The sequence below is a fragment of the Carassius carassius genome, chromosome 9 (assembly GCF_963082965.1).
Source record: "Carassius carassius chromosome 9, fCarCar2.1, whole genome shotgun sequence".
Lineage (NCBI taxonomy): Eukaryota > Metazoa > Chordata > Actinopteri > Cypriniformes > Cyprinidae > Carassius > Carassius carassius.
In genome coordinates, this window is record NC_081763.1 from 9,753,274 (window position 1) to 9,778,611 (window position 25,338).

General features: G+C 36.2%; 1 protein-coding gene across 2 annotated transcripts in view; it reads left to right on the forward strand.

Moving 5' to 3' along the window:
• The window catches only part of LOC132148887 (ubiquitin carboxyl-terminal hydrolase 43-like), a 95,358-nt gene extending 71,503 nt beyond the window's left edge, over positions 1-23,855 (forward strand). Inside the window, exons 8-16 of one of the 2 annotated variants that reach the window (XR_009434976.1) lie at positions 4,370-4,481; positions 5,596-5,699; positions 7,346-7,423; positions 7,563-7,692; positions 9,674-10,019; positions 11,418-11,576; positions 19,931-20,089; positions 20,752-22,428; positions 23,486-23,855. Coding sequence is in view for 1 of the 2 variants with exons in the window: in XM_059557653.1 (XP_059413636.1) it covers positions 4,370-4,481; positions 5,596-5,699; positions 7,346-7,423; positions 7,563-7,692; positions 9,674-10,019; positions 11,418-11,576; positions 19,931-20,089; positions 20,752-21,779 (2,116 nt within the window). In the remaining variant the exon portion in view is untranslated. Of the gene's footprint in view, positions 1-4,369; positions 4,482-5,595; positions 5,700-7,345; positions 7,424-7,562; positions 7,693-9,673; positions 10,020-11,417; positions 11,577-19,930; positions 20,090-20,751; positions 22,433-23,485 lie in introns of those variants that run through there. The other variant, XM_059557653.1, reaches the window with a different exon arrangement.
• The last annotated feature ends 1,483 nt before the right edge of the window (positions 23,856-25,338 follow it).

The window sequence follows — 25,338 nt, forward strand, 5'->3', positions numbered from 1 at the left end:
TTAAAAACATAAGCTCATAAATGAAAACTCCTGATATAACATTTTAGTGAAACTCTTGCAATCCAGTGTTGTGAAATATTTAGTTACGTTTCAGTTGTTACAGAAAGACTGTATTCATGACTTATTATGACTAAAGCATAACTTAGTTCAAATTCACTTGAACTTTTCTGTCATTTTGTGCAGATGTAAGATGTAAAATTACATTTATATAGTGTGTATACAGTTAAGTTTACTGGCGTTCAAGTTCTATTGCCGGCATTATTAACTCTGACTCAAAAGTTGTCTAATGCTCACCAAGGCTGCATTTATTTGATCAAAAATACAGTAAAAACATTAATACTGTGAAATATTAATACACTGTAATATCAATGTTTGAATATATTGTAAAATGTAATTAATTCCTGTGATGCAGAACTAAATTTTCAGCATCATTACTCCAGTCTTCAGTGTCACATGATCCTTCAGAAATTATTCTGATATGCTGATTTACTGCTCAACAAACATTTCTTAATAAAATGAATGTTGAAAAATATTTTGCTGCTTAATATTTTTGTGGAAACTGTGATATTTTTTTTCAGGATATTTTGATTTTTGTAACATTATCAATGTCTACTGTCACTTTTGATTATTGTAATGCATCCTTGCTGAACAAAAGTGTTCCTTCCTTTAAAAAACAGCAGGAAAAATACTGACTAGATTAGCCAATCGTAATAAAGTTTTCAAAATTTCAAAGGTTTAATTTCTAAGGTCACAGAGCGTGAAAATAATCTGAACTAGCATTATAAGTGGGCTTCTGAGAACAAAAACATGCCTCTTTATCCCACTTAAATCTGGAAAGTATCAATCGTGACAACTTTACCTCACCTTTTTACTTTTGCTCTAAAAGCTTCTCACAGATTCTTTGAGGTTTGTCACATCAGATCGATCCTTCAGGCACACAGCGACAGTGACAAACACTCAGAGATCAATACTCTCTAGGTGTGAATGCCTCCAGAAATCTAATTTCATTCCATGGCTTTTTGTAATGTGACTTTCTCCCTCACTTTCAAGGATGTCAAAGAGAGAACGAGAGAGAGCAAGGCTCAAAACATACGTTTGTCTTTTACAGATGAGCTAGCGTGAGAACGTCATTTTGAAGGCAGTGATATTTTGATTGATTTTCTCCAGATACTGATAAAAGTGATATTCCTATCACTGCAAAGTTAGAGTGTGGAAAAGACTAGATCTGACATACAGCTCTAGCCATGAGTTCATTAACTGTTTGAATATAGAAACTTACAATGAGACTAGGCAGATGTCATAACAAGGCCCTAACCATATCTTAAACATTAAACAAAATTATAATTAAACTTCATTTGGAGTATTTCTTTATTGCACAATGCACATTTCTTAATATTATGCCTTGTGTGCTTTAATATAACTATATTAATAAGGAGTCTATAATCTTCTGTATAATATCAGTCTTTATATGCAAGATAATTAAAGTGAACCTAAAGTATACTTGCAGTAGTTCCACTTTAGCAAAATCAAATATACTTCAGGATATCTTTAGTTGGACCTCTGTACTACTTCCACACAATTAATGTCCATAAGCACAAAATTAGTCCAGTTTTGCAGACTTTTAGCAGACAGTTTAGTATACCAACACACATAAATATTTAAATGTATTTATATAATATTAATAAATGCTATAATAGTATATAAATAATATTTAAATTTAAACATGGAAACTAATTCAAAGTATTAATAATTGCTACAATAGTATATAAAGCATATTAAAATATAAAAATGAAACTAATTCAAAATATTAATAAATGCTATAATAGTGTATGAATAAAAGAAAAATATTAAAATTAAAAACTAATTCAAAATATTAATAAATGCTATAATAGTGTATGAATAAAATGAAAATATAAAAATAAACTAATTCAAAATATTAATAAATGCTATAATAGTGTATGAATAAAATGAAAATATAAAAATAAACTAATTCAAAATATTAATAAATGCTATAATAGTATATGAATAAAACGAAAATGTTAAAATTAAAAACTAATTCAAAATATTAATAAATTCTATAATAGTATATAAATAATATTAAAATCTAAACATGAAAACTAATTCAAAAATATTAATGCTATAATACTATATAAATAATATTAAAATAACACTTTTTATGTAGTATTATCATTAAGATGGATACTCTATATTTTCTAGTTGATGCATTTAGCAGTCGGGCACTTGTACACAGAAAGCACTGCAGAGTTCACACATTAAAAAAATGGGTTATAGAAAGACTATCAGGTTCCCTGTGGAGTTTTCTATCCCAGAGGAAATCGCTGTCATTTTAGGATCATCACTGGAGCAGGTACAGTATATTACAGGAAAACATTCTTTTGATGTTTAGAGTGTGCTACATCAAACATAGTGGAAAAGTCAGCAAACAGTTTCTCAGTTGTTTCCACATTGATTTTGTTTGTTGCTAGTTGTAGGCTTAAAGTAGCAATTTCAGCATGTCTATCTTTAAAGTGAACATAAAATCTAGATTTACACTATTAAATTGATTGAACACATTTTTGGTCTTATTGTGCATGATTTTTTTGTTGTTGTATGTTATTCCAAAAGAATATCTGGGAAAAAAATAGTCTCTGTAATCTTTAATCAATAAGTGATTTCTATCCTACTTTACTTTCCAGCTGACTTTACTTAGGTCAAAAGGGGTTAAATAGTGTTCACCAAGAGCAAAATAGCTATTAAGTCATTGTTTGGTGCTATTCAAATCTTCCCTATATGTAATGCAGTCATTTAATAACAGTGGATTTGAAGAAGGACTATTCATTTGAGACTATTGCAATAAGATGCAGTAAAAGGTGAATTTGACCTGAAGTGAAAGTTACAAATGCTGTTTTATGACCATTTCTATCTATTTTTTTTATATGTCCAGAATAAGTTTAAACTGTGGTGTCAAGCATAGTTAGATGGACGGACAGACACTTTATTGCTGTATAATTTGGTGAAAACTCCCCGTGTTGTTGCCTGGGGCGAGCTGTGACGTTAGCAGGATCAAAGCATGTTTGTTCAGATCTCAGTTCTCTCTCTGCGTCCTGTCAGAGAAATCTCCACCGTTGATTTTGGCTAAGGCAAAACCCCAACACAATTATGTGTTTATCACATTCTGAAAGGCTTGCTTTCCCTCAGCTCACTTTTGTTTGTTTTGTCTCCTTTATCATTGCTGTACAGGTCCTGTAGCAGAAATCTGGAAACTTAATCACTAGTTTCCTGCCACAAAAAAAACAAAAAAAAACACAAAACTGAAAAGGGTGGGGAGGATTTCAAAGGCACTGCTGAGGACACTGGAACATAGTGTCCAGAAACAGGCAGTAAATTATCAAAATGTGACCTAATGTTTACATATGAATCTCATGTGATTTCAGGTAGTGACTAAGATCTTTGCAGTGGTGTGTCTTTAATCTTTTTAGGCCAAGAACCACATGGTGGAATGAGATATTGTGCAAGACCCCTGTTTCGTCTTATTTAAAACTGAATTGTTGTTTTTTAATCCTTGTCGATAATAAGATGAGTTCCATAACATGTATCTAAATACTTTTAAGCTAATATTGCAAAGCTGTTTTATGTATTTTAGATGTTTTAATGTGGGAGGGACCATGTCAGATTTAGCTGAACTGTAGCATTTTTAACGTTGGTTGAGGTTTACTTGGTACAAGGTTAGTGTAGTTAACTAAAACTGAAATACTAAAAAATTAATGTTAACTGGAACTTAATAACCTATAATAAAAAAGAAGTAAAAATCACTTCATTTCAGGCAAAATTTCTCATTTGTATTTAGTTTAACTTGATGTACTAAAAACCTAAGTTAAAATTAATAAAAGTCTGTACAGATATATAAAAAAAACTATAAAAAATGCAAATATTTGCAAAAAAATTTAATTGAAAATTAAATAAAAATAAAAACTACTACTATTAAAACTATTATAGAATCTCAGTGAAACTAAAATAATATTAAATTATATTAAATGTTTTCCTTAACATGTCTTCAATGAACAGTTTTTTCTTAGGGAATAATGGAAATGTTCAATAGCTTTTTGTCATCAAAATGTTAAGGTATATGTCTATATAGAAACTTGTCTGTCAAAAATAAACCTATCCCATAAGATTCACTGAAGTTAAAATTGTGACAACTAGCCCCGTATCACATGTATTTAAATAATAATAATAATAAAGTTTGTTTTATATAGAACGTTTAAAAGGAACTCTCCTTTATAACTGTGAAACAGAATGCATAAAACAATATACAAATCATAAAAATCCATATTAACACACACTAATCTGATATCTGATTTATCTGCAGGTTCGGTCCTCCATTTCTGATGAGAGAGGACAGGTCAGTGTCGTGGGACCAGCTACAGCAGAGCATCCTCAGCAAACTCTACTATCTAATGATCAATGGATCACAGGCACATGTAAGATCAACTGCCATACTTGACTGAGGTTTTAATAGCCATGGCTCATGTAGCTGATGGAGAGTGGAGAGTTTAGCTGTAAACACAAGCTACGGATGCAAGGAAATACAAAATTGCCAACAATCACAATTCAAGATCTTTAGGTTTCAAAGTAAAGTCTCTCACAAGATTCCATCACTTCCTCTAAAACATCTTCCTCCTTCCTCTTACATTCTTGTAGTCATCCCTGTTGCTTTTCAGCAGTTGATTGGTTCCCCCTGCTGTGTGTTTTAGACACAACAGCCAGAATAAAACGGTGTCCGTCTGCATAAAGGACCTTTCAGTAGGCGTCTGTGGACCCCTGTGGGTCCATCAAGGTACTACAGGGGGCCTGCGAACAGATATCCAGATATACACCAAAGAGTTTAAAAGATCATTTTTCCTATGCATCGAGGTTGACTTAAATTGCTTAAAAGTGACAGTATAACGATGTTTACATTGTTACAAAAGAGAAAAAAAAGACCCTTTGAACTTCCTATTCATCAAAGAATCCTGTTTCATGGTTTCCATAAATAAATATAACGGCACGGCTATTTTCAGCATTGATAATAAAAAGAAAAGTGTATTTGGCACAAAAGTATGTTTTTCTGAAGGATCATGTGATAGTGAAGAGTAAGCAATGGCTGCTGAGAATTCAGCTGTGCATCATAGAAATAAATTACATATGAAAACAGTGTTTTAAATTGTATGTATGTTTATATATATATATATATATCAGACTTGTCATTTGCACTTACATATTGTTGCTCTTTTGTTAGTTTTGATTGCTTCTGTTGTCCTCATTTGTAAGTCGCTTTGGATAAAGGCATGTACTAAATGACTAAATGTAAATGTTTGCTAATGTAAGCATCACTGTTATAATTGTATTGTTGGTTAGTGCTGTCAGTTTTAATTATAATTGAAAGAAACACCCTCTCATATCATTTCATATGACTTTTCTGTCTTGATATTTCTAACTAGTTAACAACATCACATTACCAGTATTGAAGTATTAGTGGAATTAAACTGCTCAATGTTTTATGCTTCTTTGGCTTTTTTCTACTAACATCTCCATATGTTTTGTTTTTCATTTCAGAATATCAGGGTGTTGTTCAAGATTCGTGTTGTTGGGGGATCTGCAGCTTATAGCTACTTAAATCCCCAAGACGGGCGGCCGCTTTATCACCCTGCAGTGGACAGGTAGTATTGTGTGTGTGTGTGTGTGTTTATACAGATATGGATCAGAACAGAGTATTTGTTTTATATATAAATCTTTGATAAGGAGCCAGTAACAGCAATCAAGTTCAGAGGATGTTTTCCAACCAAACAGGCTCTAAAATAAACAGTTCCATTTTTTATTAAACTTTTTATAAATTAAACAAACATATAATATAACTTTATTCATTATTCATAGTTAGCAGCCATCAATAATTCATACTGTATTTACAGGTAGACACAGCTACTGATTTTATGAATATTTATTTTTTTTTATTCTAAACATCAGAATAAACCTCTGAGTTTATCACCTTCATACAATTTCTACAGCCCTTGAGGAGCCTTTGAAATCACACAGGGGTTAAATGAAGTCCTCAAACCTCGAAACTTTTAAATGTTGTCAGCTGCATGATGACACTAATCTCATAATCATCTTAATGTCTTCTTGCACATCTTCCTGCTGACACTCGCTTCATGATTCTCTTGTTCATATTCTAGATGTGCTGCAGTTACAGGTTGATCAGGGTTGGAGAGTATCATCCTTAAGTTTTGTAATATGTCATATCTGAAATTTCAATTCACCATTTTGTAGTAATTGTGGTTTGTTCTTAATAATTCTTATTCTTAAATATTCTTAATAACACAACACTCTGGAATACTCGGTTCTGATTGGAATCAACATTCCGTGATTCTGTATGTTTTTTTGTATTTTTATAACAACCGTTGCATTAGTAACATTGTCATTAACACACCCTTTATCCAGGTATTTAGGACGGGTGCTTCCATTCAAACTCATTTTGTGCCTCAATTATCGACTGTATTTACTGTGAAATGAGACTGGGGGACTGTAGTATTAACACTCTTGTTGTCAGAACACTGTAATGGATCTAAGATAATAAACAGCTAAAACTGTAGATGTAAAAGAACTTTCTTCTGAAATAACATTTCATGTCCTCATCATTATTTCTGTGGTTAAAAGCTGTGTAATTAGTCATACGCCTGTACATTATGCCTTACACGTCCATCGTCTCTGTACTTTATGTAAAGCCATTTGCTAGGAACTGTTTTTGTTTGCAGAAGCTTTGCTTTTAGAGAGCTATTTAAATAAACTATATATATATAGTTATATAGTTATACAAGTAGCCATGTAATAAGTGGATAATATACACTCTGCCGGTTGTTGTAACACAATAAACCCTGACAGGATGATAAGGACCCCGACGTGAAGCCGACATGATCATTTTCTGATGCTACACTAAAAAAAAAAATGTATAATATACTTTGAAACAACCCCAAATTTGTTAATAAATTTCACAAATGCAAAGAAAACAGGTACAAAGAAACACCAGGTAACAAATGTAATGTGCAAGTATATAGTATTATACGGCATTTCAGCATAAAACAATCTTTGTTAAATTTACAACTTTTATTTATTTTATTATGTTCGCTTGGTTAGTTATGAACTCTCAAATATGCCATAGGTCATGCTGTGGCTTTCTTACTTTCCTGAGAATGTATTGGGTATTGAGGATTTTTATACACCTCTAAATGTGCATGTCTGCGTGTATATTTGTGTATGTGTGAGAAGCTCTTTTAACACAATCCCTTTGGCTTGGTCTTTATCTCCTCAGAGCTCTAAAGCTGTGTGGCTCAGGTGGGCCGCCGCATGTGAAGATCATTGTTGAGTGGGAGCACAGAATCAAAGACTGGTAATGCAATCTTTCACTTCCTCTAGAGTATGTGTGAAAATACAGAACATTCCATCCACACTTGATTTTAAAGCACATCAAGACAACAATACAAGCACGATGGTTCAATGACCTGGTGTTACTGTGTGTCTGTGTGCAGCCTGTTCGGTAACATCCAAGAGGAGGTGGTGAAGGACTCGGAAAGTGTTCGTGCTCAACAACAACACCACGTTCAACAGCACAGCTGCACCCTGGATGAGTGCTTTGAGCTCTACACTAAAGAAGAACAAGTAACTCACACAAAATCACATTTAGTGCTGAATATTAGCAGCTGAATGCCATAGGAAATCACAACCCAGCTTAAACTATGTGCGAGGGCGATATTGCATTTATATAATGTTATACAATGAAAAAATACCAATGGATAGTAAAACATTATAAGTGAAAATGTGTAGTTATAAGAAATATCAAAATTACTTTTTTATATTCTGTAAATTGTACATTTTGAAATGTTTGTTAATTAATTATAAGATATGTATTATTATAAATTAAACAATATTAATAGTATCCTAATTTATAAGATACCTTTATTACTGAGGTTAAGGTTTTTATTATAGTCAATTATAAGATATTATTATATTATAATTTGAATTGTTTTAATCATTTATTTGTATAATAATAATACATTTTATAATAATTAATAATAAATTATTTTAATAATAATTTAAATTTTACATTTTAAATTTAATTTTAAGAGTTTTTAGTCAAGTAAATGATAGAATTTAATGAAAATATTTAGCAATTAGGAACTTTTTTATTAGCATGTTTGTAGCTTATATAACTAAATTTTATTAATTTGCTTTAGTTTTTTTACTTATTCCTTCAGAGTTGGCTTTGGCCTTAATGACCTTTTCCTTTTGCATTTTACAAAAATTATGTGACATTTCTTGGAAATCAAGAAAAACAAGAATTTTTCTCCTCCTTGTTGTTCATAAAATTAAGTGTGTAAAGATTTTCATTGAATTTTCATTATTCCAGATAAACATGTGTAACAGCTGAGGCCTGGAAATTTTCTGAAATACAATATTGTGATGATTGTGATGTTCCCCTTTCATTCTGTGACAGTCGCTCAAGTGAAGCAGGCGTTTCTATTTGAAAGAGGACAAATCGTTCTGGTTACTTTTGTAACCTCGACTCCCTAAGATAAGGGGAATGAGGATTGCGTTGTACCCTTATTGGGTACACTCCTGTTTACTATGACACTGAAGCCTGATTTGTTCACGTTTGTGTAAATGGTGCTTCAACCCGCCAAAAGGAGTCGAGCCGACTGCTATATAATTGGGCTGGGTTTTGACAAATTTCACAGACGGACTCAATCATCCTTCGAAACTTTAGAATCGATTTTGTTTAGATTCCAGTTCAGTATTGATTATTTTGGATGTATATCAGGTACGGGACATTGCAAATTTTGTCAAGGAAAAGAAAGGTGGAAATTTGCTGATTTGTATACAAACACTTAAAATATACTCTAAGTTTTTGTAATATTAAAGTTATAATACTAACTTTGACTTTAAATTACATAATTATATTTCTACTCCAATTCGTTTTTTGAAATATAAACATTAAAATTGTGCACACAAACACACAATAGCTTTGTGTGAAAAACTGACTAAAAATGAAGTCATTATTCACTGAAAATAATGCTTTCAGATTTTATTTGCTCTGATTTGTTTGCCAAGCCATTGCCATCACACCTGTCACATCTTCACATAGAAAGTTTGAATATATGTACACTACTGTGAAAAAAGTTTTGAATTTGAATTTTTTTTCACAAAAATATGAAGCAGCACAACTGTTTGTGATGATAATAATAAGATAATGTTTCTTGAGCACCATATAAGCATATTAGGATGATTTCTGAAGGATCATGTCATCACAAAAATAAATGACACTTTAAAATACTATATATATAGTTATGATAAATTATAATATATCAGACTTTCGAACTGTAGTTTAAACGGCAATTTGGATTATGTCATCATTTATATATTTTATATTCCAAAAAAAAAAAAAACATTCCAACTTTTTCTCTTTTTGAAAGTCATGAAGCTCTTTTCTGTTTATTTCCTTTCATTTAATTAATGCCAGCTGTTCAAAAAGAATGCAATGTGATCAATTCAAATCTTTAAGGACCATTTATTTAGACCAAAAAGCACTCATATAAAGCTTCCTTGAGTTGTATATCCTAATTTTTCATCCATGTTTACTTAGCTGGCCCCTGACGATGCATGGAAGTGTCCTCACTGTAAGCAGCTGCAGCAGGGCATGGTGCAGATGAGCTTGTGGACCCTCCCAGACATCCTCATTCTTCACCTCAAACGCTTCCGGCAGGTGGGAGAGCACCGAAACAAGCTCTCCACGCTGGTACAATTCCCCCTCACTGGCCTCGATATGGGCCGCCACATGGTCAAGAGGAGCAACTGTGCCCGACCACCGCCCGGCTGGAAACAACAGGCCCGTCACCGGCCTGAAGCCAGCAGACAGACGCTGAACTTCCTGTACGACCTGTACGCTGTGTGTAACCATCATGGAGGCATGCATGGAGGACATTACACAGGTGTGTGAGCGAAGGAGAAATTAGAAATTATGTTCAGCCTTCCTGTAGCTTAAAGGGATAGTTCACCCAAAAAAATTTATTTGCTGTTAATTTACTCACTCTCAGGACAACCAAGATGTAGGTGACTTTTTCCTTCAGTAGAATAGTAAAGAAGATTTTTAGCTGAATCCGTGGTGCTTGGTGATTCATAAGATGCAAAGCAATGGCTCCCTACACTTTGAGAGTCAAAAAAGCATATGGCATGATGAAATTAATACCCAATGACTCCTGATGACACACTGAGGTCTTATGAAGGGAAATGATTGGCCTGTACAGGAAACTGAACATTATTTGTAACATTATTACCTGTATCTGTAATGCAGTAGAGGTTATTTTTGATAAAAGCTTCTTCCAAAAGCATATAAGTAAATGCAAATATTTTAACAAGATTTAATTTGTGCCTTTTAGGAGAAACAGATTAGAAACAATTATATTAAACTAAAAGATAAATAAGAATTCTTACTAAATCTAAAAAAAAACATCTGAGCAACAAAAATTAGGGATGCACTGATATTTACATTTTGCTTGATAAAAAAAATCCAATAATAATTTTCATATTCTATACTATTGTCTACATAAATGTAAAATAAATGTTAAAAATTAATTAATTCATTTTAGTTGGAAAAAAATTCAAGCAATTTTTGTTAAAAAGCTAAAGATTTTGTTTAACAGTGCTCTTAAATTATTAATGTTTTTAAAACTCAACTTTAAATGAGCATTAGAAGGTTGCAAAATTAATCTAAATGTAAAACTGAGCATGTACAATAAATATCCAATCTCAACTGATACTTATAAATTCATATCACTAAAATCAATGAAATCTGTAATGGTACTGATATACAGTATTATGCGTCCTTAAAAACATCCCTTTGAGCCCCTGTACTGATCACATGCGTCCTGTGCGATAAGGATGTTTTGCAGTGTTGCACATGGTGGGATCTCCAGATTTATGGGATTATAATAGGAAAGAACACTCGAAATCCTTCAGAAATACATCATCCCTTCTAGATCCAGAGTGGATTCACATTTCAGTGAAATAATGAAGCCAAATATCTGTCAGAGTCCTGAGCAGCTATTTCAAACATGAAGCTTGCATCAGATTGTGCAATGCTTATGCAATTTAATCTTATGACAATTTTCTGTGTAAAATTTATCTTGTTTAGATATTTTCATTGAAAGCAAGACAAAAATGTTTCTTAATTACATTTTATATATATTTGCAGTGTAAATACTTTTTGTATGCGTGCATGAAAACTATAGTGTTGTGTTATCATCCTTGAACCCAGTGAAATTATACTTCTACATACTTGAGCATGAAATATAGAGCACTGTGAACATAATGAGTGTCTGTTTGAGCAGCGTACTGCAGGAACTCGGTGGATGGTCAGTGGTATGCCTACGATGACAGCAGTGTTGAGCCGGTGCCTGAGGGGGAAGTGTGCACACGTGGAGCTTATATCCTCTTCTATCAGAGACGAGATGCCATCCCATCCTGGTCAGCTAGCTGCTCTCTACAAGGTGAATGCTCATCTCTGCATCTCTGCCTTAATGTATACCCACACTGCTAAGGGCAAACAAGCAGAAATCATACTAAAGTTTGCATTATCAAGAGAATACAAGAATCTGCTCATGTAGTTTTGTTTAGTAGATCATTTCAGCCTGTCAGGTGTGTGGCCATTTTATGGTTTTCATAAACTTTGTACTAAGAAATGTATGATTCAATTTTGAAAATCTGCTGTTAGGTTTGTTAGTATGTTCACCAAACAAAATGCAATATTGACTGCTTTTATATTTACATTTTACTTCACTATATTTTATTTTTAAAATTACAGTCCTCAGAACATGCAAATAGCAAGTAGAGTAACTTTATTTGCTATGTATTTTACACAAACAAAGTAGGCAATAGGGCATTAATGTTTTACTGTAAATTTGACCAAATGAAAGTTGCATTGGTGAGCATAAGAGACATCAAAAACACTGAAAAAATATCACCAACCCCAAACTTTTGATCGCTAGTGTATATGCAGCATTCTCAATTTGCAAAGTCACATCCAACCTCTGGGTGGCTCCAAGAGCTTTTCCACAACTTCTCTTAGAGAACCACATCGAAATATAAAGACAGAAATGGAATTGTATGTATTCAGCACTAGTCCAAAGTCTGCCTGGTCACTGTGTAGCCACGACATAACCTTGGTGCCGGGACAAGAACAAAACATTTCCAGGAAGGCAAGGCACAGGCATGGCTTCTCTGCTCCAGTGTCTCTGCCTTCCTTTTCCTTCTCCGCTGAAGTTACATTATATAAGACTTCAACGAATCAAATCTACACACTCATATCACAAGTCAAAAGATTCGAGTTTTATTGTCTAAAGAAGTTATTATGATGACTTTATGTGTCCTCTGAAGCAAACTGAGCTGGCGTTTTCAATTCATTTTCTATGTGAGGTGAGCAGCAGGTCCACACATCAAAAAGTCGAGCAATTTTCTACTTTATGTAAATGAGAGGTAAAACCGCTGTGTGCCAGTGAATAGATGTGAGATGAATGCAGTGCTGTCTGTCTGAGGTCTTTAAAATCTGCCTGTAGTGCTGGTCCAATCTGTGCTTAAATGTCATTTTGCTAGATTAAATCAGATTTCAATGCATTATGCACACTTTCTTTGTAGCTTTGAGTTTAAAAAGTTTGGCACAATTCTAGACCACTTTTAAAGCAGCTTTGTACATGCAAACTTTGGGGTTTGTAAGATTTTTTATCTTTTCGAATGAAATCTCTTATGCTCACCAATCTAAAATATCTGTTTTATATTTTAATATAAAATGTGATTTATTCCTGTGATGATAAAGCTAAATTTTCAGCATCATGACTCCAGTCTTTAGTGTCTCATGATCCTTCAGAAATCAGTCTGATATGATGATTTGATATTATGTCGAAAACAGTTTTTGCTGCTTAATATTTTTGTGGAAACTGTGATAAATTATTCAGGTTTCTTTGAATAGAAAGTTCAAAAGAATAGCATTTATTTGAAATCTAAATTTTTATAGCATTAGTCATGTCTTTAATGTAAAATAGTTTTTTAATATATTTATATTTTCAATATTGAAGCAAGGCGCAATAAATTATTTGCATATTTTGCTATATTTTTGGACATGGTGATTTTTTTAATGTTTCGAATGTGCATTTTACTGTTAAAATGCAGTAAACATTTTTTTTGAAGATATATGACTATATGATATATGAATCTTTTGTTATAATACATTTTGATATTATCAAAGGTGCTGTAATTAAGGTGCTTAGGTTTCTCAGTGTGGTAGTAATTAAATGGATCTGTTATCAGCAGCTCCCACGGACACACAATAGAAACGAGTTCTGTGAAGTCTGAGTTAAACTCTTTGAACTGTTGTGAGCAGCTTCAAGCAACAGATCAAGATAAAACCGTTTCCACAAACGTGAACCCGAGAGTTGAGTTAAACCATTAGCTTCAGTGTTCGCTGTTGTGATTAGAGCAAAGTCACATAATTCACCTCCAGATAATGTACCTCAGGGTATTTATGCATGAAGTCAAAAACGTTTAAATATGTCAGTTTGCAGTTGTGCTTTGACGCATTTACCCACACATTTGTTAATGTTTTTTTTTTACTTGCTCCATCATTCCTCCAGTCTTCAGTGTCTCATGATCTGATTTGCTGTTCAAGAATCATTTCTTATTATTATCAATGTTGAAAACTATGTTGTTCTACTAAATACTTTGGAGAAACCATACTAACCACACTAGTTTTTCAAGATTCAGGATTCTTAAAATGAATTGAATGCAATCTTTTTATATGTGTAATGTCTTTACCCTTTTGCTCTATTTTATGCATCCTTGCGTAAAAACTAACCAAAAAAGGAAAATTCTGTCATCATTTATTCAAACCTGTATGACTTTCTTCTGTGGAACACAAAAGAAGATATTTTGAAACGTTTCAGTGTCTCAGTCCACACAAAGAAAGTCATCGGAGTCCAGTGATGTTTAGACCCCAGCCTTCTTCAATGTATCTTGTTTTGTGTCCTGCAGAAAGTCATATCGTTTTGAGATGACATGACAGAGTTTTCATTTTCTTGGGCAAACTAACCCCCTAAAGTCAGCAATAAAAAAGGGGACAGCATGTTCTCTGGGCCAGACTCAGACATACAAAAACAACAGCTCTCATATTAGAAAACAGTTTAAATTGTAATATTTCAAAATATTACTGGTTTACTATATATGTGATTTAAAAAGTGCAACCTTGGTGAGCTTAAAAGACAAAAAAAAAAATCTTAAAACATGTGGTCTTAAAACAACAGGTGCACTAAGTGAATTTTACCAATCTGTTAATAATTGAAATCACCAAAACAAACATGCTCCTTCACTTTCTCCACCACTGGAAAGCTGTCCCAATATTTACGCGGGTCTTGCCTGTTGCCTGATCGTAACTCTTCTTTTTAATGTTTTTTCCTCTTTTTTATGTGCTATCTCTCGCTATCTATAGTCGATCTGCTAATATCTGTCCTGTGCACTCACTGAGCACTCGTTCTCCCTATCATTAATAGACACGCCCCTTACTGCTGATTGGCTGCAAGTTTGTTTTTGACTTTTTTCAATTCAAGTTTATTTGTATAGCGCTTTTTACAATACAAATCGTTACAAAGCAACTTTACAGAAAATTATGTTTCTACAATATTTAGTAGTAGCTAGTAGTTTGTGCACGTTTGACAGGATTTTAGAAAAAGAAAAATAATAATAATAATACAAGACGTAGTCAGCTAGATGATGAACTATCAATATTATTAATTAATAGTAATTATATGATGCAGTCACACATGTAGCAATAATTGTTAGTTCTGTTTGTTGATTCAAGGTTAGGATCATCTGGGGTCCTCTGAGGGTCAGCATCATCTCTTCTCAGGTGTTCTGGATGCAGACTGGAGCTTGTGTAAATCCCAGTTACCACGGGATGTAAATCCCATGGCAAAACATAGAAACAAAATAGAGACATCATTAGCATAGCTGCTGATCCAACAAAGTAAAATTAGTTTAACCCAAGCTAAAGAATAAAAATGCAGATGCAACTACACTCACAATTTAAGAGATACATTATTCGAATGCTTGGCGAAAGAGATGCGTTTTTAATCTAGATTTAAACAGAGAGAGTGTGTCTGAACCCCGAACATTATCAGGAAGGCTATTCCAGAGTTTGGGAGCCAAATGTGAAAAAGCTCTACCTCCTTTAGTGGACTTTGCTATCCTAGGAACTACCAAAAGTCCAGCGTTTTTTGACCTTAGGGAGCGTGATGGGTCGTAGCGTGGTAGAAGGCTAGTTAGGTACGCAGGAGCTAAACCATTTAGGGCCTTATAGGTAAGTAATGATAATTTGTAACTGATACGGAACTTAATAGGTAGCCAGTGTAGAGACTGTAAAATTGGGGTAATATGATCATATTTTCTTGACCTGGTAAGGACTCTAGCTGCTGCATTTTGGACTACCTGTAGCTTGTTTATTGACGAAGCAGGACAACCACCTAGAAGTGCATTACAATAGTCCAGTCTAGAGGTCATGAATGCATGAACTAGCTTTTCTGCATCAGAAACCGATAACATGTTTCGTAGCTTGACAATGTTTCTAAGATGGTAGAATGCAGTTTTTGTAACATTGGAAATATGATTTTCAAAAGACAAATTGCTGTCCAATATAACACCCAGATTTCTGACTGTAGAGGAAGTAACAGTACATCCGTCTAGTTGCAGATTGTAATCTACAAGATTCTGTGTAATGTTTTTTGGTCCAATAATTAATATCTCTGTCTTATCCGAATTTAATTGGAGAAAATTATTTGTCATCCAATCTTTTACATTTTTAACACTCTGTTAGCTTAGATAATTGGGAAGTTTCATCTGGTCTCGTTGAGATATATAGCTGAGTATCATCAGCATAACAGTGGAAGCTAATTCCGTATTTTCTAATAATATTACCAAGGGGCAACATGTATATTGAAAATAGAAGGGGACCTAGGACGGATCCTTGTGGCACTCCATATTTTACTGATGATAAATGAGATGACACCCCATTTAAGTAAACAAAATGGTAGCGATCGGACAGGTAGGATCTAAACCATCTTAGAGCCTGCCCTTGAATACCTGTATAGTTTTGTAATCGATCTATGAGTATGTCATGATCTATGGTGTCGAACGCAGCACTAAGATCAAGTAAGACTAGAAATGAGATGCAGCCTTGATCTGATGCAAGAAGCAGGTCATTTGTAATTTTAACAAGTGCAGTTTCTGTGCTATGGTGGGGCCTAAAACCTGACTGAAATTCTTCATACAGATCATTTTTTATGCAGGAAGGTGCTCAATTGAGCAGACACAACTTTTTCTAAAATTTTAGACATAAATGGAAGATTTGAAATAGGCCTATAATTTGCCAGTACACTAGGATCTAGTTTTGGTTTCTTAATAAGAGGCTTGATAACCGCCAGCTTGAATGGTTTTGGGATGTGACCTAAAGATAACGACGAGTTAATGATATTGAGAAGCGGTTCTTCGGCTACAGGTAACAGCTCTTTTAGTAATTTAGTGGGTACAGGATCTAATAAACATGTTGTTGGTTTAGATACAGTGATAAGTTTATTTAGCTCTTCCTGTCCTATATTTGTAAAGCACTGCAGTTTATCTATGGGTGCGATGGATGAAACTAAAGGGTTAGACGCTGTAGAATCTACATTCGCTATTGTATTTCTAATGTTATCTATTTTATCAGTGAAGAAATTCATAAAGTCATTACTATTTAACGTTGGTGGAATATTTGAATCAGGTGGCGTCTGGTAATTTGTTAATTTAGCCACTGTGCTAAATAAAAACCTTGGATTGTTTTGGTTATTTTCAATGAGTTTGTGGATATGCTCTGCCCTAGCAGTTTTTAGAGCCTGTCTATAGCTGGACATACTGTTTTTCCATGCAATTCTAAAAACTTCCAAGTTTCCAAGTTTTTCTCCATTTGCGTTCAAGACTACGAGTTACTTTCTTGAGAGAGTGAGTATTACTGTTATACCATGGCACAGTACGTTTTTCTCTAACCTTTTTCAATTTGATGGGGGCAACAGCTTCTAATGTATTAGAGAAAATAGTGCCCATGTTGTCAGTAATTTTGTCTAATTCATGTGTATTTTTGGGTACAAATAGCAGTTGAGATAGATCAGGCAGGTTATTTGTGAATCTGTCTTTGGTGGCTGGAACAATAGTTCTGCCCAGATGGTAACGCTGAGACATATAGTTAATATCAGTTATACGCAGCATGCACGATACAAGGAAATGGTCTGTAATATCATCACTTTGGGGTACAATATCTATAGCAGTAAGATCGATTCCATGCGATATAATTAGATCTAGTGTATGATTAAAACGATGAGTGGGCCCGGTGACATTTTGCTTGACTCCAAAGGAGTTTATTAGGTCAGTAAACGCAAGTCCTAATGTATCATTTGCATTATCAACGTGAATATTAAAATCTCCCATGATTAGCGCCTTATCAACTGTAACTAGAAGGTCTGAGAGGAAATCTGCAAATTCTTTTAGGAATTCTGTATACGGCCCTGGTGGTCTATACACAGTAGCCAGAGCAAGAGATACATTAGACTTCTTTTGCATGTCTGACAGTGTAACATTTAGCAGAAGTATTTCAAAAGAGTTAAACCTGTATGCTGTTTTCTGGGTAACATTGAGAATATCACTATATATTGTTGCAACACCTCCGCCACGACCAGTCTGACGGGGCTCATGCTTATAACAGTAGTTTGGTGGAGTAGACTCATTTAGACCAAAATAATCATTTGGTTTTAGCCAGGTTTCAGTCAAGCAGAGTACATTAAAACTATTATCTGTGATCATTTCATTTACAATAACTGCTTTGGGTGTGAGTGATCTAATATTTATGAGCCCAAACTTTAAAAATTGTTTTTGTTCGTTTACTTTACATTTTTCTGGTTTAATTACGATAAGATTTTTTCTAGATCCTACATTATATTTTGACCTCACTATTCGGGGAACAGACACAGTCTTTATAGTTTTTACAGCGCAAGTACTTTTATCATTTAAGCGGGTGGAACAAAACTCATCATAATAGTTATTAGAGAATTGTCTTACTAGTCACATGGAGCGAAGTGTCCTGGAGATGTTGTCAGAGAGCAGCTCCGCTCCGATTCTGCTGGGGTGTAATCCATCAGCGCGAAACAGCCTAGGACGCTCCCAGAAAAGATTCCAGTTATTAACAAACAGCAGTTTCTGTTCTTTACACCATGACAACAACCATTCATTTAAAGCAAAAAGTCTACTGAACCTTTCGTGTCCTCGTCGATACGTGGGCAGTGGTCCTGACACGACGATCGTCGCCGCGGGCGTCGTGCTGCGAATCGTCTCGATCAGGCTGCTGAAGTCCCTCTTCAGCGTCTCCGTCTGCCGCAGCGTGGTGTCGTTAACCCCGGCGTGAAGCACGACCGCTCTGGGGCTCTCGTCGACCTTCAGGATCGCGGGTATCTGCGCAGAAACATCGAGAACACAAGCACCAGGCAAACAATGAGTGTGCACTTTACCTTCGGCTAACGTAGCACTTACGTGTCGGATGATGGAGTCTCCGATGATCACAGCGTCGCTTCCTGTCTCGCGGAGGGGAGCGAAGCGGTTCCGGATGGAGATGTCGAAGGCAGGAGGGGGAGAAGTCGTCGCCCGGGACCCGGCTCGCGTCCTCCGCTGTGGATGCACCCAGGGTCCGTGGTGTCCCGGCGTCGCAGTGAAAGACATCTGGGAAGATCGCGTCCTGGGTGCACCGGGCCTGTGCAGAGAAACACACGGAGTAGACGTGGTGGGACTGTTAGCAGATCGCTGTATACTTACCCCGGACTTGTGAGCGTCAGCCCGGGATGATTCCAGCGCGGCTCTCCGCTCTCTCAGCTGGGCCTGCCTCACCTCCAGGTCGCGAATCTGCTTTCCCACGGCCTCGAGCTCGAGCTGCACAGAGTGGAGACATTCATCCGCCATTAAAGCAAGTAACAGTGAGTACAGCAGTGGTAATGCGTGTGAATAGAGTATTAGCAATGTAAGCGCAGTTAGCTGCAACCACGCCGCTAATGCTAACGGGCTAAAAGCTAATAGCGGACCCGGGAGATCAAAATAAAACTAGTGATAGCGAGGCGTTCTGATTGTTTTTGTTGTAGAATACAATAGAGGATATATTCACACGTTATATTAACGGAAACAATGATGTATAAAATTGATTTTTGAGTTAAAAATAGTCAATGAAAAGAATATAGTGACGGAGCTCAAACGCAGTACAGCAGCCAACAACAAACAGGAAGACAGAAGGACTGTGGTCAAAGAGTTATTTTCAAATATTGCTTACTGCACCTTTAATAATGAAGGTTAGATAAAAATGCAACTCTGAAAGGTCATGTCTCAGTGCATCACTTCTTCTTTCAACCCGTATGAGACATTATTTCATTTGCTGCAATTTTCTCAAGGTCTGTTTTGTGAGGTTGTTGCACCAGCTGCCTGCCAGCATCTTGTGTATCATTTGTATGCATACGGTTATACTTGCTGGATCCATTCCATCTCATCTTCATGAGTTTTAAATGAAGAAAAGCCTCCCAGATTCAAAGGTTAGAGCAAAGTGAGAACCAGTCCCTGGTATTTTCATGCACTTTAGCACAAAATGTTTCACCATAAAGCATGAAATAAGTATGTTTACTTATTTCCAAATGGCATTCAACTACATGTGCATTTCGGTCTGTTATCAGAAAAATCCAGCAGCATTTTGACTTGCATGAGTGGAGCAAAGTTGACTAAGTAAGCTACTTTTTACCCACAGGTTCCTCTAGCTCCTTTACATCAGACCACTGGCTCATGCAACTGAACGCAGACAAACAAATTTCAAATTCAAGAAGCAAGCTGCCCAACTCATCTTCAGCTCCTGAGCCCCAGACACCACACATTCCTATCATCCATGAGCCTCAAACTAAAGATAGAGGTCAGTATATTCTTGCTGTATAACCACTACTTCTATAGAGTTTTGAGGACAAAACCCAGAAGACCAATTTGTCATGGGTTGCCTCAAGATTCCCTTAAGAAAAACATCCAAGTATCATTCATTTATATTAACCAAAGACCTTGCTTTACTCATTAACTGAAAAACCCTATAAAAAAGCCTATAGAAAAATCTTGAGGGAACCAGCAGCAAATTAGTCTTCTGGGTTTTGAATGATTTTAGATCATTTTGACTTGAGTGGTTTTGTGCATTTAATGGAAAACTTTATTTTTATTAACTTACATTAACAAAGATTAGGAAATACTGTAACAAATGTATTGTTCATTATTTGATGTTAGTTAATGCATTAAAGTTAACTAATGGGAACTTATTGTACAAGTGTTAACAGAAAACGTTACACATTTATGATATAGTACATATATTTAATAATATATTTACGATTTTACATTGTTTAAAACAAACAACATTTATTGTTTGAATGTAGCAAATAAAATTTGGAATAAAATTAATCTGAAAGCTGAGACATTTAAATTAATTTAATAAAAAATAACCGTGTAAAACATTTCTCTACAAACTGTTTATTTTGGGATTTTGGGATGCACGCATTAAATATGCATGACTAGTCCTCAGTTTTCTGGTTTTAGATGTAGTTGAGCTGACACCATTTGTACGAAGCATCCACAGTATGAGTATGCGCTACCACTCCAAATCCAAGACGGGCCCAGGCAAAGTTCTTCCACTGCGCTGGTCATTTGCTTCTAAGGACCGCAGAAAGCCCTCCAGCATCGCTCCACAAATCGGAAATGATGAGCTGGTGGAGTACCTTGAGTCCGGCCGGCGGCCTCGATGTACCAAGGAGCCCATAGTAAGTTTCGTGGCTAGTCCTTCACTGGTCAAAGCCCAGCTTTGCAAGGACGATTCTTTGAGTTCCCCTAGCTGTGGCAGCAGTGTGGAGCAAAGTAGTTATCAAGGTCCGGATTTACCCAGACTGCCGGAAGGCCAGAGCAGACCAGCAGTGGACCTTAACGACATCACGTCCAATGGCTCAATGGCCAAAAACAGTTCAAAAAGCAGACAGGAGCATGAAAGAACTCAGGCCAATAAGTCGCTTCAAAGTTCCCCTACTGTGCTTTCCAATGGAACTAGCAACAGTGCATCTCATGCAAGAGACTCCACGTTAAAACAGCTACGAAACAAGGTGGCTTCGACAAGCAGGACTCATCCCAGTCAGACTCAGATGGCCACGGGGGAAAGCAGGAGTAAAGATGGCACCCCCAGACTGCAGGATAAGGAGGTGGGTCATGGGAAAACGCTTTCCAGCAAGAGCTTGGCCAAACTGTCTCTATCTAATGGGACTCTAAATGGAAAGGGTACTGAGGTGAGGAAGACTGGCACCGCTCACAAGTGCACCAGTAAAGTGGTTAATGGCAGAGAAAACCAGATTTGTCTGAGCACAGCTGATATAAAACGCGCCCACAGCTCATCCAATATTCAGAGCAGGCTAGATATGACTTTGAAAAGGACACTGTCTCTCCAAAGAAACGGTCCCTTGGTGCCGGCCCCCCATAAAGGACCAGCTGTAGATAAATCCTCCTATGCAACACTACAGAGAATCAGATACAGCAGCACTTCACTTGGCAGACAAAGACCTGTGCCCGAGTCCTGCTTCTGATGGGTTTCACCTTCACTGTGGGAAATAGTGTTTGTAAATATGTTTTATGTACGACAGCATTTAAATACTGCATACTATTACTCTTTTGCAAAACTTATTGAGAACTGAAAAGCATTTAATGCACGTTTCCAAAGCCTAGTCAAAAGGCTTAAAATGCCACGTTTTCACCACGTATTCAAGGCAGCAGGCAGACTTTAAAGAGATTGCAGTCCAATAATGCATTGGAACAAATTCAGTGAACAAATCCAAAACAGGCGTAAGAGTCTTCATTTTCTCCCCACATAAAAACCACAGAGGACCAAATGGATTAGTTTTGTTTTTTTTTGGTATAGTGCCACTGAATACACATAAAAAGGAAGAAAGGGGTGAGCTGTAGCCCATTATCATTTAGAGACATGCACCGAAGCGGCTCGCTGTGAACAGAGCTGTTTTTAACAAGGTAAGGAATTCATTAAGGAACTTTAACCAAAGTATGTTGCAAATGTTTCATGAACACCCTAAAGAATTATACCAACCTGTGGAAAATGGGTTTCTAATGTCCCCTTTAACTAGCCTATATGCACCTTTGACCCTGTAGACTTTTAGAAAATAACTCTTAATTAGTCCATTTACTGTGTCTCACCAGACTGTCATTTCAAGCAAATTATATGTTATGTATAATGATATTCCTGGAATGAAAAGGACAGTTTGACATTTGGAATAAATTGACAGACTCTTTTGTTTTACTAAGTTTAAATTTTTAGCTAGCATTATATGTATCATAGATAAACACAATGAAATATTTCACAAAATTAAAATTACAGCTTGATCTTAAATTGGGCAAAAAAAGAAAATTACTCTGCTCAAAAGTGATGTTTAGCTTGCTTATCCCCCCTTCATTTTGTAACACACAAATTTCACCTCAAGCTATCCACTGACACTGTTGTCTCCTGAGTATCCAAGTGCAAGTATTTTTGGTAATAAATTAAGAGCAAAATTGTTTGATATGGTGGAATGACATCACAAATGTGGGACAGTCACAACTTTTCTGAAAAACTAAAATTTTCACACAGTAACAATTGACATGCTGTAAAAGCCATTTGAACAGTTGCAAAAAAAAAAAAAAATGCTACCAAGTCAGTTATATTGTGGCTGTCATATAGCTGTCAAAAACATCTGACCGCTATTATTTGAAAATCAACTCCTAAAAATTGACATAAAAGTTGAAACACTTACTCTCGTGTCATCTATATGGAAAATCATTGCGAATTTCCTATTTGTTGATGATTGCTGAGTTTCCTATTTGTATGACAGCTTCTGCATATACATAGTATCTCATGAGATGCTAATTCTGTTGGGATGCTACCTTAGAAGGTAGCTACCTATGTAGGGTGTAGGCAGCTCACTAAGTTTTGGATCACAATGTCTTTCCCCTCTAAAATCTGGCATTCTGTATCATAAGTTTCTATTGTTTTTAGAAACCATATTTAACTTGCATATCTAGAAGCCTGTACTTAAATCTCCATTTATACCTGCAGAGATGTAGCATCACGTGCTAGTGGCTGGAATTAGCAGTAATGATACAGTAGAATCTGCTTAAATGTCAGAATTGAGGTCTGCGTTATGTGTTAAGTGAAATGTCATGTATATTTATTCAAGTGCCTTTTGTAATGATCTCAGGAGAGAGATCATTACCTATTAATATACATGCGCACACCTCACCTCAGATGAAATAAATCTACAGAACGTACTCGGTTACGAACGTAACCTCGGTTCCTTGAGATACGGAACAAGTACTGCATATGGGGGGAAAAGCTCCTTTTTTCCTCGATACTGAAGCCTTTTTTCAATAACGCAGTGCAACTGCACTGCCATTGGTTTAATCTGTAAACTTTTTTAAACCAATGATGGCGCTGCCAGCTGCGCGAGCCTGTGGCGATGCAGCGCACCAAAGCCCGCCAAAATGGGCAGGGCGAATGGCTATATAAGCAGGGAAATCGCCAGAGGAAATCAGGTCATACGACTGAAGCGACGACACTGAAGCTGCAGCCTCGTGGCATGGCATATAATGCAGTACTCGTTCCATATCTCAGGGTACCGAGGGTTAGGGATGGGCGTTTTCCACAAATATCACATTCGAATATTTGAGCTCACAAAAAACGAATATTCGAATATTCGTTTATTTAAATTAAGTTTAATGAGTCAGACGTTATTTTTCAGCAACATTTGTTTTCGTCATTTTGAACAAGCTTACAATAAGCTTGAACATTACACATCGTGTTTTGTAGCTGAAAACCTTTAACAATGCGTGCAAACAAACAAAAGTACAGATTAAAAGCAAAAAAAAAAAAGTGAACAAAGAAAAAACGTAAAGCAGCCTGCAGCAATTAGGCTATTGTACAGAATGTAGCTTACACTTAACTTTTAAACTGTCAGCAAATCTTTTTTTCTTTTTTTCTATTGTTTCAAATGTTCTTGTTAAGAAATACGGGCATGTAAACATGATCGGAGGAAAGTCGGCTCCTTAGTCTGTTAACAATAAGGCCGGCCGCGGAGAAAACGAGCTCTGACGGCACAGACGTTGGCGGGACTCACAAATAACGGTGTGTTAAGCGAGTACGTTTTGTGAAGCGCTTCGTGTTTTCGTTTCACCACTGAATACGATCCTCATCTGGTGGAATACATGGCTCCAGCAAGAACTGTTCCCACTCGTCTCGGCTGGACTCTCTGTAATCATCGCTGGAGAACTGGCTCTGCCTTTTCCGACGAGTGGGCATTGCATCTTCTTCATCGTTGGTGACGGCGGCTGCATCCGCACCACTCGCATCAAGGGAAATGATCCGATAATGTTCAAAAAAGTTTTTTTTTCTTACTTCTCTCATGTTTTCATCGAGAAACCTGAGATGTTTGTGCCGAGGGTCTAGGGCAGGCGCGAGAAGAGGAGTTTTCACTGCATTCTCCAAGTTAGCGGTGTTTATTCATTGCTTGAGAGATGCCGCAACAATGTTCTTGAATTCGGTCACTTTCTGTGATCCTCCACGGCATATTTGAAGTACTGTAGAAGACCGCAGCTCTTAGGGGGGCGTTCACATATCGCGTCTTTTGCATGCTCAAGTTCGTTATTTCCAATGTAGGCGCGCGGTATGCGCGCTCATAATGGAAGCGACGCGGTCGCGATGCGCACGCGGTGCGACGCGGTCCCGTTATTTCCAGGTGCGTCCGCACAGCACCGAGTTAAAAACATCTCAACTTTTCAGAATGCCGCAAGCAAACCGCGGGTCATGTGACAAGAACTAAACATTCAGCTTCATCCTTTCCTGTAACAACGTTGAAAGCTCAGCCAAGATGAAGGAACAGCTGATCATAGCTGTATATGGATTGCCATTTTGAAATAAATTTAGTAGCAGAGCTACTGAAAGCGATTTTTTTTGTGCTGCAAATCCATTTATCCTTTGCTGAAATTTCCGCGTCTTCATGGAGAGAACGCGTCGCCTCAGGAGCGCTTCTGCCCGAGCGCTTTGGAAAGAAGGAGAAAGCGGCGTGCATAGCCTTTTCCACGCCTTATTAGGCGCGATATGTG